Here is a 21,640-nt window from a genome sequence, read left to right as displayed (position 1 = left end):
TGCCTGGTGCTGCTGTGCACGTTTGTGTGTGTGTGTGAGTATTGTTGCTGCTGACCAGAAAACGTACCTCTAAGTTTCAACTTGTTAATGTTTTTTGGTGAATGAATGCCTTACTTCGTTTTACAACTGTCAAAAAATGATTTTGGACATTCAAGGTTTCCACCCGACACTTACTGCAATATTACTTAACCCCAGTAAGTTACTGGCAGTAACTAGTAACATTACAATTGCCAAACGGTAGTATTTGTTATCCAAGTAACAATGAGTTGCAATGACCACGGAGGGGTGTCCTGGGCGCAGCCATTACTGAGTTGTATGTGTACCTTAGTGCAGCTTTACACCTCAGCAATGATCAGCTACACTTGGCCTACAGGGAGCTGCTCAATGGATGTCTATATTAAAGGGATATTTCACTTAAAAAATACTTTTGGTCATTTCATCGTCTACTATATAAATAAATAAATGAAAAACCACGGCCCCCTCACACATTAAAGGGACTCAGGGCTTAAAGTTCTCAGTCCTGGGGACTGATTTCAGTCCTGAGGATTTCATAGGGGTCATTTAATGGCATCAGTGTAGATTTGCAAAAAATCCTTTTCAGTCTTGGGATTCTTTTTGGCTTCAAGCCAATATCAGTCACCATATCATTCATGGTTGAAGTTACAATGTGTTTGTAATTGTATATGAAGGGGGCGGGGCAGCTAAAATTAATATAAAACTGAGCAACTTAAAAACTGTCGGGGGTGTTCATCGCCTGTGAAAGTCGGTGTAGAATAATGGTACTATAAGTAATTATAATGTCTTGTAATTCAAATAGTTACTCTTACCATGTACTATTAAGTAATTTATTAGGCCTACTTATAAATGAGTAATACGTTGCTAGCAGTGGTGGAAGAACCTTTAAAAAAAAACTTTAGTAAACGATACAGGGTATTGTTACCACTAGAAATACCCTGTTACAAGTAATCAAGCTTAACGAGTAAAGTATTGTCATCAAAATATATACTTAAAATGCCAAAAGTAAAAGTAAGGGTACTCATTTTGCAGAATGTGCAATTTAACACATTTTCAAAATGTATTGAAGTATTGAATATAGCAGATCTATCAACGGTACTGTACTCGCTTTGTAAGACTTGCCACTAGAGGGAGATATAATCGACATTCAAACATATAGCGTGCAACAACTAACTAATTTTAATATCACAAATAAAACTAATGCTAACTAAACCGTGTTCAGCTTTTAAACTGTATATCATCAGATATTCCAAGGCAGTTTTCCTGTAGCAGTGAAGTTAATTGTTTCAAGGGTTCCCCAGAAAAATTGTCCATGAGTAGCTGTCTGCCTGCCTGTCCAATTCTCCATGAGTAGCTGTCTGTCTGCCTGTCTATGAGTAGCTGTCTGACTGCCTGCCTGTCCAATTCTCCATGAGTAGCTGTCTGTCTGCCTGTCTATGAGTAGCTGTCTGCCTGCCTGCCAGCCAGGAAGTTGGTTAACAGAAAATAAATTGTTATGCCTGAGTAAAATAAAATACAATAAACACAATTTGCCTGAAAATAGATTACCCAGCTATGACCTTTTTCATGAATAATGAGTAGTGATATGGCTGACTGAGTAAAATAAAACAATCTACCTGAAAATAGATAGCTATAAGTGAAGAGCAATTTCCGCAATTACCATTTCCGCAATTTCCATTTCCGCAATTTCCTCAATTTCCATTTCAACCATTTCTGCAATTTCCATTTCCGCATTTCCGCAATTTCCATTTCCACCATTTCCGCAATTACAATTTCCGCAATTTCCGCAATTTCCAACTATTAATGGCAGCTGGGTTTCATCATTCAAATAAAATAGAATTCTGTCCGTTTAGCTATAAAATTATGTCAGGGAATAGGGATACAGAGTATATGTCTTTCATTTGCATTGCATCTCCCCCCCCCCCCCCCCCAAGCTTTTATTTTCGTTCGAGTAATAGTACAACTCTAATAGTATTACTTATAATAATGTAATTAAAGATAACTTCATTCAGATTTATTTATTTTTATTTCATTTTCCAGATTTTTTTTTCTTCTTTTTTTTTAGATTTTCATTGGTGGGCCAGTCATAATGGTCCCGCGGGCCTGATGTGGCCCGCGGGCCTGATGTGGCCCGTGGGCCTGAGGTTGAGTATCACTGGACTAGACTATAGAGCGTTGCAGTCCCGCCCACTGCGAGGGCAGCAGGAAATAATTCCCCATTCATTTTCCAAATGTCTATGGGGATAGCCTCGAGTGGCTTATTGCTTTTCTAAAACGGTTACAAACATTATAGCAATATTAACCTAATAAAACTATTACATTCACAAAAGTATCTACGCTTTGCGCCACCAGAGCGAGCAAGCCAGAGCCACAACACTTCCTTGTTTTGCTCTGCAAGTAGCTATATGTGACGGGAGAATAGCGCTTGATGTATTTACGGGGCTGCCTGGAGCCACACATTCACAGTCATATGAGCCGGGCGGTGCTTAGACGCCCGCACGGCATGTGTTTGTAAGGCAATGAAGCGCTCCCCTTCCCCAGTTCAGCTACAAGGCTGCAGTTTGATACAAAGTGATTGAAGGATTGGGTTATCGGTGAAATTTACACCGGTCACGTGACGGTAACCAGCCAATCAGAATGAAGTATTGGGACTACCCGTTTTAGAAAACTAGTATATTTGCCCCGCACACTTGGAACACCTCATAGACTTCACTCAGGTGCTTTCTTAATTGGACATTTGCTGAATCTCAATTGTTTTAATGGATTAACTATTTGATGAACAGTTCCTTTATTCATTTATTTGTATTATACAAATACCCTTCTAGTCTAGTTCAGTCTAGAGTCTAGTTCAAACTGGGAAAATGTTGGCAGCACTGTTGTGCTTTCCTTACATAACAATAAAATAAAAGAGCCATTGAGGGCGGTTTTAATGCAGCATTCATACAGATACAAGGTTTCTGCCCAACATCATTATATATGTGTATATTTTGTGTATGTGCGTGCAAACGCAGGTGTCAGGTGTGTTAATTTCCCAAATGTTGCCTTTGGCACTGCAGTCTGATTCACATATCAGTTATTCAAAACAATACAACACAACAGCATTAAATAGCGTTGCGACACAAATTAAGTAAACTATTAAATATTTTTATTGACAAGAATACATCAACGACATAGAGAATACAGTCTGAAAATACCTTTGAAAAATACTATCCCATCCACACTGGGACGGGATAGCCCATTTTGGCTTTCCCCCCCATTGGCACCCACTCCAGTACACCACCAGAACGTAAGTTCAAACTTAGCCTAGTTATAGCGTAAATGCCTGGCTTTAACGTCAAGACTTGTATTACTATGATTTAAGCTGTTATATACGGTGTGTATATATATATACACTGTATATATATATCTAGTTGTAAGGCAGCAATAAGTCCTAGGAGGAGTAGCCTAACTAACTATTAATATGCCAGACCACATTGATTTCATTGACAAATTAATTACAAACAAATCAATGCAGCCTGCACAACAGTTGTGCTGTAGTATATAGCCTTGCATAGCCAGCCTTCAATCTGCCTTTGCAATGTAATGCAGTGATATCAGTGTGGCTACGCTGTGTATAGGTTGAAAGGTTCAACGTTTTTGTTTTGCTGTCAAGAGACGTTACACGTTTTACTTCCTGAGTATAGAAAGCGCTCATGTTCATTGGATCCGGGAGCTATGACTTCATTGTATGCGTCTAATACAGTACATTATTTTAAGCACAGTCTACGCACTACTATACGTTATGCCTTAAAGAAACTGTCGAGGTGCAACACAATTTAAGTCACCCACTAGTTACAAACTAAATAGTAGTTACTAGTCACTAACCCCCCAGTACTGCCTAACTTAGGAGAGAACTTACGTTCTGGTGGTGCAACCCCCTACAGATGTGCATCATGGATCACATTGGCACTCACTCCAGATGTGCATCATGGATCACATTGGCAGCTACTCCAGATGTGCATCATGGATCACATTGGCAGCCACTCCAGATGTGCATCATGGATCACATTGGCAGCCACTCCAGATGTGCATGGATCACACTGGTACCCATTGATGGATCACAGATGTGGTGATAAATATCCTGAGATGATAACAATCCTTCCCTTAGGTTCCCAAACACTGGGTCTGGACCCATTTTTGGGACGGACCCATTTTTATGAGTCTCGAGTAAATATCCCTTTTCCCCCCTTTGCCTACAATTAAAAAACATATATTCAAAATTATCTGAACATTTTAAATAAAACCAATAAAATTCCAAAAATGAAAAAATAAAAACTTTTAAGAATTAGTGAAAATAGCTGATCTACTTGTTCATTGGCTATTCTCAGTAGTTCTGGGGACTAGTGGGAAAAACAACGCTTTGCTGCGAGCTTGTAGATTTTTGAATATATACGTCTAGTATAGGGTTAAAGTGATGTAACGCTAGGACTGTAGAAGAACTGTAGAAGGACCTACGGCTCCCTCAATGTAGACCGTTTGAAAAAGACAAAAATGGAGTATAATTCCAGAGAACTTCTCTCAGAGGAAGTAGAAAACATAACCAAGAATAGCAATATGGAGAAGCCTGCATCTAGTGTCTGTCACTTTATGTTCTATGCATTAAAGGTTTTATGACATTAATTTTCATTTATTTTTCTTTTAGGTTTTATGACCTCAATTACACCCAAAAAACCTGAACTTTGAACATTCAGTGGATTTTCTGTGGTCTGAAGTTTTCTTTGGGGTTTGGAAGCCTTTTGAGCTACAATGAAAACAGGCAACACAGTGAAAACAGTGACATCTGCTGGCAAATCCCATTGACATATATGGGATTTGCAGGCTCTTACATCACAAACTGCCGGCAAATCAGAGCACCTGTTTGAGCCAGAAAACCCCAGATCACAGAAAATCTACTGAATGTTAAAAGTTCATGTTTTTTGGGTGCAATTGAGATTAGAAAACCTAAAAAAAATAAGAACAATTCCAAAACCTTTTAATGTCACAATCCCTTTAACATGTGCAGTGCCCATGCATGACATGATGCCACCGTATGGAATGCCAGTTCTAAAAAAGTAAATACTCACCAGACCGTCTATACACAAGCACTTCCGTTCTCTGCAATACACACGTGTGAAGTCGATCGGGAGAATAGTACTGGAAACATGCCAAGGACAGACAGACGGACGGACAGTCAGTCAGTCTCTTTAGTATATAATTTAGATGGATAGCCTACAGCGGCCCTGCTAAAACATAAATATTCACATAGGAGACGTGGGTTAATTATCAATAAATAACTTTGACAATTTCATTAAAAACAGGAAACAAGCAAGCATAACTGAGTTGAGTACGCACAGTGGAATGCTTCCAATTAGTATAAACGACATGGAGGAGAAAAAAAAAGAAAGTGTCATTTGTTTCACACATATCTCAGGGACAAACGGTGACCCGTCTGCATTGTAGACCTCAAAGAGATTGCTGTTGTCATGCCAGATTCAGGGTCAGTGTCCACAGAATGCATTTCTTTCGAGGTACTATAGCGCGTTTTTTTTTGCCAAGCATTTCCAAAAAGGTAAAGACTTTGCCATAGCGCTCCACAAAAATAAATAAATAAAAGACGCTTTCTGTGGACAAGGCCCCCCTCTAGAGCCTTCTATCTCGGTCACGCATCCCGTCGTCCGCCGAAAAGAACGGAGCTTGCAGATCTGCCGTCTTTTGGCCCGCATGTCACCGGCGCCGCTGCCGAGCACGAAGCTTGTTCCCGCAGACACACACACACACACGCACACACACACAACAACACACAACAACAACGGGGCACAACCTCAGAGGTCTTTGAAAGCACACAGCTGAACTCGCTGCTGCCCGTAGAGCTCCAGCAGCGAGGGGTGCGTCAGCGTGGTCAGCTCGTGCTGCCGGTCGGGCGACTGCGAGAAGGCGTCGGGTCCCTGGCCGCAGCCGCCGCCCTCGCCGGGGCGGCTGGGATAGCCCGGGTGCACCATCAGCTCGGCGGTCACGGCGACTAGTGTGGAGGCGGAGGAGGAGGGCGCGGCGCCGCCGGAGGAGGAGGAGGTAGTGGAGGCTGAAGGCCGCGGCGGCGGCGGCAGCGTCGCTAGGGCGTGGCCGAGGGCCCGCCGCAGGTTGGGGATGGACATGTGCTGGCCCATGGTGGTCAGGCCCAGGTACACGTCGGGCCACCTGAACAGGAACAGAGAGTGTAGTGCAGTGAGTGGCCTGTCAGTCAGTCAGTCAGTCGCCAATTATAGCCCATGTTTTTTGAAATTTTGAAAAAAAAAATGTTAGCCTCGTTTCTCATCATTTTGGACCATGGGCTATAGCCCATATCGTACGACATACTATAGCGCGCCGTTTTTCATCATTTTTGATGATTTGACAAAAATGAAAAAAACGATGGGTTATAGCCCATGTTTTTTGAATTTTTGGAAAAAAAAGTTAGCCTCGTTTCTCATCATTTTGGACCATGGGCTATAGCCCATATCGTACGGCATACTATAGCGCGCCGTTTTTCATCATTTTTGATGATTTGACAAAAATTAAAAAATGAAAAAAACGATGGGTTATAGCCCATGTTCTTTGAAATTTTGGAAAAAAAAGTTAGCCTCGTTTCTCATCATTTTGGACCATGGGCTATAGCCCATATCGTACGGCATACTATAGCGCGCCGTTTTTCATCATTTTTGATTATTTGACAAAAATGAATAAAAGGAAAAAAACGATGGGTTATAGCCCATGTTTTTTGAAATTTTGAAAAAAAAATGTTAGCCTCGTTTCTCATCATTTTGGACCATGGGCTATAGCCCATATCGTACGGCATACTATAGCGCGCCGTTTTTCATCATTTTTGATGATTTGACAAAAATGAAAAAATGAAAAAAACGATGGGTTATAGCCCATGTTTTTTGAAATTTTGGAAAAAAAAATTAGCCTCGTTTCTCATCATTTTGGACCATGGGCTATAGCCCATATCGTACGGCATACTATAGCGCGCCATTTTTCATCATTTTTGATGATTTGACAAAAATGAATAAAAGGAAAAAAACGATGGGTTATAGCCCATGTTTTTAGAAATTTTGGAAAAAAAAGTTAGCCTCGTTTCTCATCATTTTGGACCATGGGCTATAGCCCATATCGTACGGCATACTATAGCGCGCAGTTTTTCATCATTTTTGATGATTTGACAAAAATGAATAAAAGGAAAAAAACGATGGGTTATAGCCCATGTTTTTTGAAATTTTGAAAAAAAAAGTTAGCCTCGTTTCTCATCATTTTGGACCATGGGCTATAGCCCATATCGTACGACATACTATAGCGCGCAGTTTTTCATCATTTTTGATGATTTGACAAAAATGAATAAAAGGAAAAAAACGATGGGTTATAGCCCATGTTTTTTGAAATTTTGAAAAAAAAATGTTAGCCTCGTTTCTCATCATTTTGGACCATGGGCTATAGCCCATATCGTACGGCATACTATAGCGCGCAGTTTTTCATCATTTTTGATGATTTGACAAAAATGAATAAAAGGAAAAAAACTATGGGTTATAGCCCATGTTTTTTGAAATTTTGAAAAAAAAGGTTAGCCTCGTTTCTCATCATTTTGGACCATGGGCTATAGCCCATATCGTACAGCATACTATAGCGCGCCGTTTTTCATCATTTTTGATGATTTGACAAAAATGAATAAAAGGAAAAAAACGATGGGTTATAGCCCATGTTTTTTGAAATTTTGGAAAAAAAAGTTAGCCTCGTTTCTCATCATTTTGGACCATGGGCTATAGCCCATATCGTACGGCATACTATAGCGCGCAGTTTTTCATCATTTTTGATGATTTGACAAAAATGAATAAAAGGAAAAAAACGATGGGTTATAGCCCATGTTTTTTGAAATTTTGAAAAAAAAATGTTAGCCTCGTTTCTTATCATTTTGGACCATGGGCTATAGCCCATATCGTACGGCATACTATAGCGCGCCGTTTTTCATCATTTTTGATGATTTGAAGAAAATAAAAAAATAAAAAAAACGATGGGTTAAAGCCCATGTTTTTTGAAATTTTGGAAAAAAAAGTTAGCCTCGTTTCTCATCATTTTGGACCATGGGCTATAGCCCATATCGTACGGCATACTATAGCGCGCCGTTTTTCATCATTTTTGATGATTTGACAAAAATGAATAAAAGGAAAAAAACTATGGGTTATAGCCCATGTTTTTTGAAATTTTGAAAAGAAAATGTTAGCCTCGTTTCTCATCATTTTGGACCATGGGCTATAGCCCATATCGTACGGCATACTATAGCGCGCTGTTTTTCATCATTTTTGATGATTTGAAGAAAATTAAAAAATTAAAAAAACGATGGGTTATAGCCCATGTTTTTTGAAATTTTGGAAAAAAAAGTTAGCCTCATTTCTCATCATTTTGGACCATGGGCTATAGCCCATATCGTACGGCATACTATAGCGCGCCGTTTTTCATCATTTTTGATGATTTGACAAAAATGAAAAAATGAAAAAAAACGATGGGTTATAGCCCATGTTTTTTGAAAATGTGGAAAAAAAAGTTAGCCTCGTTTCTCATCATTTTGGACCATGGGCTATAGCCCATATCGTACGGCATACTATAGCGCGCCGTTTTTCATCATTTTTCATTATTTGACAAAAATGAATAAAAGGAAAAAAACGATGGGTTATAGCCCATGTTTTTTGAAATTTTGAAAAAAAAAGTTAGCCTCGTTTCTCATCATTTTGGACCATGGGCTATAGCCCATATCGTACGACATACTATAGCGCACAGTTTTTCATCATTTTTGATGATTTGACAAAAATGAATAAAAGGAAAAAAACGATGGGTTATAGCCCATGTTTTTTGAAATTTTGAAAAAAAAATGTTAGCCTCGTTTCTCATCATTTTGGACCATGGGCTATAGCCCATATCGTACGGCATACTATAGCGCGCCGTTTTTCATCATTTTTGATTATTTGACAAAAATGAATAAAAGGAAAAAAACGATGGGTTATAGGCTCGCCATAGTGTCGCCTTTTTTTTTTAAGTGGTGCAACCACTTCTACAACCAGCTTGCAATGTCCGTGTACCTGTTTGTTTGTTTGTTTGTCTGTTTGTGTACGTCAATGAGCACGAGTATGTTACTTATTAATAGCAGTAGGGGGCGCCAGAAACAGAGAGAGGGGTAGTGCTGTGTCTCTAATGAGAGAGAGAGAGAGAGAGAGAGAGGGGGGAGTTGCACCACTTGGTTCACACAGGTGTGATTTTTATAGATATTCAGCTAGTATTAGTGTAGATTTTCATCTTACACAAACGTTGAATTCCCGCATTGACAATGAATGGAGCATATTGTACGTGCACGTGTGGACGAGCAAATCGACATGTTTTACGTCGTGATGACGTGCGATGATAAGAGCGCCCCTCACTTCACACGGGTGTGATTTCTTTGTTTATAATCGTTCGTGATTGATGACTGCCCCATTGAGAACCCTCTATGAATAAATGTCTAAATCAAGTTGTCTGAAAAACCTATGCTTCTATGTCAGTGGTTCTTTAACCTGTTCTTCTTCAGGTCATGGACCCCCGAGACGTATATGTTGTTCAAAAGTTGCTCAAAAAATAAAAAAAAATCTGCGCAATCCCATGCGAGTGCCTTCTCAGTAGCTCACATACTGGCTCCTAGTCCATAGTGTCTACTGTACACACACCTATGCTACTTAGCAGGTCACACAACAATGGACCATGTACTGTATTATGCTTGTTTCCATTGTGTTCCTATCATGAGATTCAGTCTTGGGCATTTTGCTGCTCATGACTCACCAGACGTCTCCAATGTCTGTTGCTGAATGAGCTTACGTAACGCTATTTGTTCAAGGAAACCTTGAACAAAGCGTCCATATTTCCCTCTCATCCAGCCTCAGACGTCTGCTGACAAGTGATATCCGTAAGAATAGAATTAAATTCCAAATATTATCATCAAGTATTCCGTGGCAACCTAGCATGCCACAGCACCCACTTTGAAACCTAGCCTCTTTTCCCTCCTGGCTCCCAAACTGTGGAGTAAACCCACCTCTCCAGACTCCACCTCACCCCCCTAGCACTCACCTCTTCAGACTCCACCTCACCCCTTAGCACTCACCTCTTCAGACTCCACCTCACCCCCTAGCACTCACCTCTTCAGACTCCACCTGAACCCCCTAGCACTCACCTCTTCAGACTCCACCTCACCCCCTAGCACTCACCTCTCCAGACTCCACCTCACCCCCCTAGCACTGACCTCTTCAGACTCCACCTCACCCCCCTAGCACTCACCTCTTCAGACTCCACCTCACCCCCTAGCACTCACCTCTCCAGACTCCACCTCACCCCCCTAGCACTGACCTCTTCAGACTCCACCTCACCCCCCTAGCACTCACCTCTTCAGAAGCCACCTCACCCCCCTAGCACTCAACTCACCCCCTCTCCTTGTAATCCCTTCTTGTCACATTTGTTCGATTGATGCTAGTTTACTATCCAAATTCACTTCTCCTCATGTCTTTGTTACTTAAATTGTTTTTTCTCGACACAGATGTTGACTCGTTGAGAATGTTGTTTAGACAGATGTTAGGTTCATTGTTTACCTGGTATCCTAGTTTCTCTGAGCCACTACATCATATACTCTCTGCACTGGCAATTATTTTGAACCCCATTTCTTCTAGTTACTTTCCACTACTGGTAGCATTGCACAACTATTTCTGGTTATATGGCTGCCATAAAAAAAGGTCTATTCAGGCCACAGAGCAAAGTACATCAAACAGGGCAGAAGTGCCTACGACTACTACTAGGCTAGCCAGGTGCCTACATGCCAAGTGCCTAAAGGTGCGCGGTGTGATTTCCACTACGTCATTCAAAAGGTGTACGCAGGTTGTGGCATCGGTGTCACAACTCCCCACCCTCAAGGCCACCAACAAGAGGCCGAGTGACACAGGAGCCAGGCTGATAACATGCAGTGTGCCGCCACCGTTCCGGCCGTATCAGCTTATCGCCGTATTCTGGTGTGAAGGCCACGTTTGCACAACACAATGGGGACAAAAGGAGCTGTGAACATTACATTCTCTCTCAGCTGGGTGTATATCCACAAACCAACGGACACAAACGAAACACATGACTGCGGAACTGCTGCTGGTCACTTGACATTGAGTCATAAAAAGAAAGTCACTATTTCAGGAAATATGGTGGGGGAGGGAAACCTGGGTTGAAATATATCCAACAAAGTTGTTGTTTTAGTGCTGTCCAAGTTACGATTGCATTTTCAATGGCGATTAATCGCATGATTTGTGTGATTATTTGCGTGATTATTCGCTTAATAATCACACACTGTATATTTTACTGGCTCAAACTTGAATGATAAACTGAAAAGTAGTGCATTGTGTTGTATGCGGAGCAGGATGCATCCAAATGTATTCTTTATAATTATGCTATACTTTTATTATGTATCCAATACATTATATCCATTTATTATTTATTGAATTAGCTTATAAATTATATCCTCTCAACATACACAGAGAAATTCTGTCCAAATGAACACATTATTGACATACGCGCACGCACGCACGTCAATAACGTTTTAATTTGGACAGCACTTTTGTCACAAGCTCTTGTTATACTTCCTTTTCACTGGTTCAATATTTATAAAACCCACAGACACACCTTGACCATTTCACTTTAACACACAAAAGAATGAAAAAAAGGTTTACACCGTGGACAGTGGACACACGTGGGGGCAGTGACTCAGGAGGTGGAATGGCCGCTTTGGGAATTGGAAGGTTCTTGGTTCGATCCCGGGTTCCCCCCTCAGTGTTGAATTTGACAGCAAATGTTGTCATAGTCTTTCGAATAAAAGTCACATTTTAGTTTTAGTCGGCTAAATATAATATTTTAGTTGACTAAATCTAGTTGATTTAGTTGACTGAAATGGATTTTGGCAGGCCTTGATGGCTTCGTAATGGCTGATTTTACCCTTGGTTGCATGCTGAAAATAGCAGATCCACAAGCTCACGACGTGTCGCAACGCATTATTTTCAGAGCGCGGCACCCAAGCGCAACCAAACGTAAAACCATCCCTTAGTTTTTTATTCCGTTTTTTTTGTCAGCGGAAAAGGAAGCAGCCATGGGGAACATTTTCAGCGATAGTTTTAGTAGACGAAATGAACAACGTTGAATGCACCATTTACCTGATCCTGTAGCGCGAGAACACGTGCACGGACTCGAGGGCGTCCTTCTCCACCTGAGCGTAGAAGGCTCGGAGGTGCAGCGGCAGCCACGGACAGTCCTGCAGGCCTGGCTCCACGGGGACACGCGTGTAGGGGATGGCAAAGTCACTGAGGACCTGTGCAAAGACCTCACGCACCTCTGACATACACGCGTACACACACACAAGCACACACACACGCACACGCACAAACACTTTTGAAAACAAATTCCCTATATTTTTCCAACTCGACTGTGCAAAATGTTAAGCTTGTTTTGGATCCAAATGCATTGACTGATTGAATTACTTTATAAACAGTTTGCAAAACCACAGCACAGAAGAGTACAGTTTAATACAAATACAACGCTAAAATTGATTGAACCCTGAAGTAAGCACTATGGCTTGTATCCATTGGGGTCTTGAGTATTCAATTCATAGATGATTTATGCCTGTAGATCGAAAAGATTTGGTGTAGCGAGAGGGGTGACAAAATAACGTACCAAGTACAGAGACCCTCGGTCATCTATTTTCTATTAGTTTACCTTCAAGGATAAAGGCTTTAAGTGGTAAATTAAAAAAAAACAGTAAGTAAGGGTTGTAATTTTCACATTCACCAATTCAACCTTTTCTGTTTTCAATGACCAAATGGACGCTTTGTTGTTTTGTAGCTTTTCGTCACTGCTAGTGTGAATGAAGCGTTACTTGTCCTTTGTTACAACTGCACTCCCAGAGTTACATTAACACTTTTACTGTGGGCGTAAACCCACTTAGGATCGTACAGTGACCAGAATTTCCACAACAGATAAAATCATGAATTGTGTCAGTGTCAGTTTGTGAAATTCTACGTATTGTCGTAGAAATTCAGATGTAAACATTTAATAATACCCCTTTATAAAAGAGTCTCTCCTCTTTGTCATTTCCTCTGAGATTATCTCATCTGTCACACCCCTGTGGCCCTGTTTTGTTTTACTCTTGTTACTGTCCCATTTGTTGAACTGGCTCGGGGTTGGCTGTTGTGGGAGTGAAAGCTATAAAGGCTGTGACCCTACGTTACTCTGGGAGTCAGACTGGGGTTTCCGTGCATGAACAGGTCTCATGTAAGTCTTGTCTCCTTACTCGAGTAAAATCCTTACACTTCCAAACTCTGAATTCTTGTTGCCTCATTATTATAATTGTCCCTTTTGAGCATGTGTCCTACAGACTGCCTAAACAGCATCTCTCCCTCCACTGTCACACGGCTCAATGTATAAGACAGAGTACAGCAACTTGCAATGGGCCTAGGCTACAAGATACACTGCATCTCATGGATACCCATGAACCTGTCACAACTACTGCAATGGGCCTAGGCTACAAGATACACTACATCTCATTGATAGTACCCATGAACCTGTCTAACTACTTCATGAATGTCAATCACAACTCCAGAGGGAGCTCCACAAATCACGTTCAGCCCAGATTTAGCACGAACAAGGGTTTCAATTCGTTCTCCTGCTATGCCACCAAAATGTGGAATGCTCCCCCTCCCACCACACACACACACACACACACACACACACACACACACACACACACACACACACACACACACACACACACACATGGAAACAAGACAACCAAGAAAGGCTTTCTTGGTTTCATCCCTTGTACTGTACTTCCCTGTGCTTGTCCATGCAAACTGTTAATAAAGTATTACAGTAGGGTCAATCAGTCAATCAATCAAAAGTAAGTTCAAAACCATTTCTGTCTCCATGGTCTGCATCTCAGGGGTGGACTGTGCTTACCGATGACACCATCTGAGGTCATTTCAAACAAAATGTAAAACGTTATTTTGTTTTTCTCGCTGAAACATTGACACTTGGCAAGCCAGGCGCACCACAGTGGAGGACAGGTACTTTACCCCTGTGACCAACCAAGCTCCGCATACGTATTCATAGAATAAAGCAAGATCAAATCTGATGGCTGAAAATAGGTCGTATCATTCTAAACCTTATGTACCTGCAAATCACAGGTTCAAACCTGGCTTTTATGACATTTCTGAGACCGTTCGTGTTTATACGGTGTTCTATTGCTAGTTTGAAATACTATTTAATCTGTCTTTACCTTTGAAGTAGTCACAGATTATTTATCAATCGCCTGATCGTTGATAATCGTGGTGCAGTTCACAGTTCTTTTGTTACGGTCTGTCGAAAATGCCATAATGGCGGACCAGGAAGTGGAACGCTCCAGGGCCGCAGCTAAACGCATGTTCCTCTAGCGTGGGAGTGGACGGGAGCCGTTTTTCTTTTAGCCATCGCGTAATTTCCTGCTTTCAATGACAGCCAAGCGGCGACTCGTATAGGTTAGCGAAGAGCGCCATCTATCGTAAAACCACTGGAAGCGCATACGGCGAGAGATCTCGTCATCGGCAGAGATAAGGTTGAATCCAGGCGTAGAGCAGTGTATACCTGGCAGGACATGGACGTGTTGGTGGCCGTCCATGTGACAGGGCAGGTGACCCGTGAGCTCCCTGAACAGCTTCACCTGAGCTCTGAGCTCCAGCTCCACCTGGTGGACACAAACAAACACAGCACTGATGTTATGGCTCCATTACTCATACTCGACAGATGCATTCCGTTTGCCCCCGGCTCCCGTCTATTTCGCTACTTTCAGATCATCACGTTGTACAAAGACAATTTCCAAACTTTCCAAACCAGCCCAGCCATTCTGCAGTGGACTCTATACTTTGTCTGAGACCTAATACAAAGGGCCTAATTTCAACAATATATAATGAACCTTAAATAATGTGATAAACTCTTAAGAGAACTGAATAAGGGCAACTATGGGAAAGGAATAGATCAGTGGATCTACATCTTTTTTCTCTCCCTTTGGTTTGCTCTGGACCACTAGCATATCATGTTGGTTAAATAATGACTGTTAAGGGCTTGATTTAAATTAACAAATTAAATGAAGCCCTTAACAGTCAATATTTCATTTCAAGCTTTTCCCCCCACACCACGCCCATATCCCCCCCCACCCAAACACAACAGTTGTCACTAAGGTTGATTCATAGGGCCGATTCATACTCCTACTTTAGAGCCGAATAAAAGTCGGTTCGGCTCTGTAGAGCCTACAATTTGACGTCATTTGAGGTTCGGGGGGGCGGGTACCGTCCTAAAGTCGGCTCTTCGGTGCTACTGAAAATTTCTGACGAGCCGAAATCATTTCGGCACTACAGCGCCGAAATGGGAGTATGTATCGGCCCTTAGTCATGGTGGTGGACCGTGGTCCTTGAAAACCCTGCATGACCTAGACACAAACACACACACACACGCTATTATTATTACATTACATAATTAGTACATATTCGTCCAATCGCAATTATTTGAGATAATCGCAATCATTTTTGCATAATCGTCATTATGTAATCAAAATTTCTAAAGGAGGATTAGCAAATCTACAAGCTTACATCTATTTCCGCTATTTAAAAAAAGTATAAAATTATAAACAAATCAGTAATTTCTTTGTATATTTAAGTTACTCATCAAGTTAGTCATATCTGCCCCGTGCAAGTTTTGATTACGAAAATGTATTTGTATCCCGCCTAATATAAAAATACTTTGTCTTGCCCTGAAGTGGGAACCCAAGTGGGTTTGTCACTATTCAGGTTGGAAGATGTAATTATATAAACCATCATTAAAAAGAAAGAAAAAAGCAATCGGTTCTAGAACCAAAGTTCTGTTGGTAGAAAGAAACAGGGCCAAAGTGCTCTCTCCATTAGAGAGGGCTTAGCATAAAAAGGAAGAAGATTCCATGTCAATCCAGTTGAACCAGTTAAGCTCCCTTTCCCGGCCTCACGTCAGGAAGTTAGACCAACCAATACTGTACAACATGAACACCTGAGGAAGTACAAGCAAGCCGACAGAACACTGTGCTTGTTTTGGCTGATGCTTAACCATTTTGACAATCCTTTCTCTCACACGCGCACACGTCGTACACGCACGTCGCACACGCACACACACGGTCAGAGATGGAGAATGCTGGTATAGCGTGCATACACACAGAGAACGATAAGTATTGATTGAAGTTACAGTATTTCACTCCAACAAACACAGTGTGACGTGTGTCAGTCAGTGCATGACAAGTCAAAACAACTGTATGTTGTTGTTTTTTTGCTGTTATGAACAGAGAAAACTGACACTGTATTTACAGTAATACAGGCTTTCAATATTATTGTTGTTTTTTCTTTCATGTCCACAATTACCAATTTTCACTGTAAAAAGGGAAATGTGCAAGTTTTTAGATCAGCTATTTTCGCTATTAAATAGGGCTTGTACGCTTGGGTCTCTGGGAGACTGTGTCCACTCTGTGCACTGGAGTACAGTAGCTCTGCTATGTGTCCAAAGGGTGCACCGTCAGCCACCGTACTTCTCCATTTCCTATTCCTATCCACATTCAAACCTGACCTAAACATCCCCTAACCTGACTGGGGCGGTATTGAGTTCACAAGTTCATAATACAGCCTCCATCTGGGATCGCTTAGGGACGAACCAATCAGTGGCAGCTACAGGCGGGATCTTGGCGAGACCGGGTGGGACGCCATCGAGAAGCGCCTGTTGCAATTGCATTTCCCAGCGCCTTAAAATTTGGAAAATCGAAGCAAATATATGACCTACACATCCGACACGATAGTGTCGTTTGCGGAGGTTGTTTACTTTCCTGCTGGTGCAGCTGCCACACGTCATGCAGACATGCCAATATGATTGACAGACCTTCCCTTCCAATCACCTGCCAAGTAGCTTGAAAAGGTTGACAGCTTTCTTCAGCGATTGGGGCTACAGAGATCCCAGATGGAAATATGTTGTGAAAACAAAATGTTGCTTTTGGTATTGCAATGTAACATTTTGTGTCATGTGCTTAGCATCATTGCATAACTGTACCTCAGTATTGGCCTTTTTTTTCTCCCAACTGTTAATACATGAATCAATCAAACCTCTGCTATGGCTATGTGTCCACGCTGCAGTGCTTCACGGAAGCCCATCTTTCCGTGGAAGAAGCCTTCCTTGTCCACCAGGCTGGAGTCCAGCCGCAGACTCTGGCACACAGGTACGCCCTCTGACAGGTTGGCATGGAGGCCGATGGGAATGTGATGTCTGCCGGGAAACCACATGAAGAGAAAGGAAACCAAGTGTGTGTGAGAGTGTGTGTGTGTGTGTGTGTGTGGCGAAGACCTGGTTACCACACTGCTCCGGGCAGCGCACCCCCCGCGCCTCCGCCTCCCAGTTCTTCTGCCCCTTTTTCCATACGTTGTCATGTTTTCCTTTGACTTCATACCTGATGTAAACAAGTCTTAGTGCTTTTTCTGGTTTTATCCTTGTAGCAGTTTTTCTATTATTGACCCATTTACAAATGTCAATCAAGCGTGTTTGTTAATTGTACAATCCTATGTGGTATACACAATATTAATGTCTGTAGTTATGAATGCCTGTAGTTATATACAATATACATTTAGGCAAAGCGATGCAGGCCCAATTATTACATTATGTTCATTCCATACTCCATAGGCTACCAAAACTGGTGTCAACCCTCCAAAAACAACCTCCACCCGCACCCTCAGATCTGCAAACAAACTCCTACTCCAGGTTCCTGACAGCAAACTGCGCACCATGGGGGACCGGGCCTTTTGCTGGGCAGCACCACGCCTATGGAACAGCCTCCCCAACATGGACCTGAGAGTGCTGCAGACTGTGGAATGCTTTAAAACAGGCCTGAAAACCTTCCTGTTTCGGAAGGCCTTTTTGTGTTGAGTTGTCGCTTTGCACTGTTTTTTAACCCTGTTTTTAACCTTCTATGATAGATTATAATTATGTTTTCTTTAACAATGTAGCACTCTGGGATTCCTTGTGAATGAAAAGTGCAATATAAATAAAATGTATTATTATTATTATTATGGTGTGTGTGTGTGTGTGTGATTCTGATCTCTTATCTCTGGGAGGCGGAGGCGTGCGCTGCCCGGGGGAGTGTGGTGGTAACGTGTGTGTGGGAGGGGGGGCGGGCTTATACTATACACTGACACGAAACAAGACAGGAACGCCCAAAAACGTCACATCCGGGACATTTACCCTGGGCAGAATTTTCTATGGCTGCCAATGCAACTTTTTCCAATCCTTAATCACATACGGACAAACATCTATGCCGATAATATCTAACCTGCGGAGGTAACGTGCCTTGTCTACGGGCAACAGATCTTTCAACCTATGTCATTGCAAATACGTTTTATAATCGCTACTCTGCGCAATATTGTTTTGAAAATGCCGCAAATTGCATTGCAGTGAACGAGAGCAAATCACAACTTACCCCCGGGGGGTGGTGACTCCGCCCTGAATACGCGTTGTGTGTCAGTGTATGTGTTAGTGACAGTCCATAATGTCCCAGTATAGTGTAGATGAGTGGTTTGCCCATTTCGCACTTATTGTCAATGTAAACTTTTCCATACAAAATAAATAGCTTCAATATAAACAATCTCGTACATCATCGTCATAAAATAAAAAATAAAAAAAACATAAAAATAGAATGTTTATTCGCCATATATAACTTAGCATTAATAGAAAAAACTGATTTCAGAAAAAGATTTCAACTGTATTTTCAATATAATAATAATAATAATAATATTTAATCAATAATAATGATACGAATTACAACAATAATAAATGAATAGTTAGAACATAATTCTACTACAGTACATACTACACAGTAGGCTACACACACACATACCTTTTGGCCAGGTCCGCTGCGTTCTGAGCGGCGGAGCCGGTGACCAGCAGCGACACATTGGAGATCCCTCCCGCCTGGAAGCAGTCCACTATACCCCGGTTCCGTCGGGGGCAGTAGCCGAAGTCATCCCCGGTCACCACCAACTTCACTCTGGGCACGGGCATGTCGCTGGTCCCCTGGACAGGACGCTGGGGACAGGACAGGTCCGGGACGCGTCCGGGACAGAGACAGGGGATAGTGGGACACATAGATACGCCACACACACAGGCAACAAGCGGATGTGTGAGTGTGCGTGCGTTTGTGCGTGTGACACGTAACACACTCCTCGCTCTCGAGTCTCGACCCACATTATTTATAGATACATTGTAATCATCGCCCCGCGGATCACGTGGCTTATTGGCTACATGAGCTTTCCGTCGTGTCACACAACAGTTTTGTGACACCGTCCGATCTTGAATGCAATCGCACTACAAAGAACAGAGCTACAAGCTCCGAGCTTTATTGTAGTAGGTCTATTCTTGTCGACAAATAACACAGTAAGCTTTTGAATGTGAACAAAATGTAGAAACGCCATTTGCATGCATGCACGAAGCACCAACCGTTCATAAAAGTTATGTTTTGATGTATTTATTTATTTTTACTCCCAGTCTCTTACCCATTTTATTATCACACAGGATCGGCCATGTATGTCCTAAAAAGCCGGGCGGAGGAGCTGCATTCGAGGAACTCCAGAGTGAGAGAGTCTACTTCCGACTGACAGCCAACAACATTGATGATGTGTAATTCCTGTAGCCTTCTTTACTCAGAGAGCTTTAGCGACCTCTTGTGGACGATGCTTGGAACAGATTATTTCCAGTGTGCAAGTGATATTTTGAATGTTAAAGCAAAAGGTTTATTGTAAAAAAGCTAAAGTTCTATTATGCTGATAGTAGTTTAGTATATTGCGTTTGTTCAATAACAGGTGTTTCCCTGTTCAGATTTTTTGAGGGGCACTAGCCCCTCCTAATAATATGCACAGCTGTACGTGATGCATAATGACTTCTTTTACTTTTGGTATTGTACATACCGTAAGTAAATTGTTGATGCCAATACTTTTGTACTTTTAATCACATAAAATGTTTTTTTTTCCCTCTATTTCTCTTTTCTTTAGTACTTCTTCCACCCACTGTCCTTACCATGGTTTCCTGTCCACTTTTCTCCTTGTCCAGAAGGATGACCAAGCTCCGTAGTCCGCACCACCAGGGGCGACCGGGCCTTCTGCTCTGCTGTCTGCCCTATATATATGTCTGTGGAACACCCCCCCTCCCCGAACACCTGAGAGCACCGCCTGTCAGTCACACACTGATGTTTTTTTTTTAAAATGGACTCAAAAACCTTTTTCTATGCCCTGAGATTGTACCTAGTTTTTAATTTGACCCTTTAGCCTATAGTAGGGTCCCATGTAGTTGTTTGTTTGCCGCGTTTGGTATGCCATGTTTTAAAACCCGCTGTAGCACTTTGAGGTTTGCAAAAGTGTAAAGTGTGTTAAATAAAACATTATTATTATTATTATTACTTGAGAATCTAGCTGGTGTATAACTGACTATAGGTACAGAATCTAGCTGGTGTTTGACTGACAAGGTACACAGGTGTGGGTTTAAAATGGTTTTCCCATGTGAGCATTATCGGATCCCTCCCCTTCCCGGTGTGTACTCAAGGCCCCACACAACAGGGCTACTGTGTGACCAAACAGGCCTGTAGGCAAACATATGGTTTACCGGGAACTATGTGGTTTCCTGTGACCAACAAATAAAGTTATCATCTCCACCAGCAGATGGCCGGTGGATTTAACCTACTGCCTGATATTCAAATAAGGCACATCCGGGCCGGACCTCCCTTATTTCCAAGAAAAAACAAGGGACACACAGAACAAGATAAGATTCTCAGTGTACATAGGCTATACTTAAAAAGTTAGATGAGATCCGAGCGCACAAACAAATGTGGAGTAGAAGAATAAAGTTATATAATTAAAATAAATGCCAACTGGTTTCTAACGGTTAAGGTCTTCACCAGGGCATGAAGAACAGTATATGTAAATGTTTTTGCATATTATATTAACAACCTGTATCATAGTGTACGGTATATAGCCTTATATATGAGCTGTTTGAACTTGTAAGATGTGTCCCCCAAAAAATAAGGAACAAAGTGTGATCCTTATCATTTCAATAGGGGACACATCTTTTAGTGTCCAAAATGGTAAATGGTGCATTTATATAGCGCTTTTTATCCAAAGCGCTTTGCATAGATTGTGCAGTATCCACACTTTTCCTGGGCTGTGTGTGCTCCAGTTCCTGTCGATTTGATCCAATGAAAGCCAATGAAACTGGTCAGATGACCAATGATATCCAATGAAATCAACAGGAACTGGAGCACACACAGCCCAGGAAAAGTGTGGATACATTCACCCATTCACAGACCGATGGCGGAGGAAACCATGCAATGATGCAAGGCACCAACCTGCACATCGGGAGCAATTAGGGGTTCAGACGAGTCTTGCTTTTTGAGGTATTAGTGCTTTACTTGAGTATTTCCAATTTCCAATACTTTTCCTTCTAACTACATACCAGGGGCAAATAT

The 21,640-nt window shown here is 41.8% G+C and overlaps 1 protein-coding gene across 2 annotated transcripts; it reads right to left on the bottom strand.

The window, feature by feature from the left end:
* Window positions 1-2,925: 2,925 nt before the first annotated feature.
* Window positions 2,926-19,770, bottom strand: ydjc (YdjC chitooligosaccharide deacetylase homolog). Of its 2 annotated transcripts, XM_080765407.1 has the most exons (6): window positions 19,680-19,770; window positions 19,025-19,212; window positions 17,244-17,403; window positions 14,719-14,818; window positions 12,258-12,435; window positions 2,926-6,228 (listed from the first exon to the last, which is right to left on the bottom strand). In XM_080765407.1, exons 2-6 carry the CDS (start codon window positions 19,186-19,188, stop codon window positions 5,856-5,858), a joined length of 975 nt encoding a protein of 324 aa, XP_080621533.1. In that variant the 5' UTR covers window positions 19,189-19,212; window positions 19,680-19,770; the 3' UTR covers window positions 2,926-5,855. The 2 variants fall into 2 exon arrangements, with proteins under 2 accessions (XP_080621533.1, XP_080621532.1); XM_080765406.1 differs by lacking the exon at window positions 19,680-19,770 and having other exon boundaries at window positions 19,025-19,657.
* Window positions 19,771-21,640: the final 1,870 nt, after the last annotated feature.

Source organism: Protomyctophum bolini (genome assembly GCF_963924005.1).
Source record: "Protomyctophum bolini genome assembly, chromosome: 6".
Lineage (NCBI taxonomy): Eukaryota > Metazoa > Chordata > Actinopteri > Myctophiformes > Myctophidae > Protomyctophum > Protomyctophum bolini.
Note: the sequence above shows the minus strand (reverse complement) of the source record. Positions and strands in the feature narration are given on the sequence as shown.

Bases quoted from the DNA above. Each gene is read 5' to 3' on its own strand.
- ydjc (XM_080765406.1), bottom strand. From the start codon at position 19,272: ATGTGTCCCACTATCCCCTGTCTCTGTCCCGGACGCGTCCCGGACCTG. The intron at 17,404-19,024 runs GTATGTGTGTGT...GTTTCCCGGCAG, and splicing joins GCAGCGGACCTGGCCAAAAG to ACATCACATTCCCATCGGCC. The intron at 12,436-14,718 runs GTATACACTGCT...CGTGTATGTCAG, and splicing joins ACACGTCCATGTCCTGCCAG to AGGTGCGTGAGGTCTTTGCA.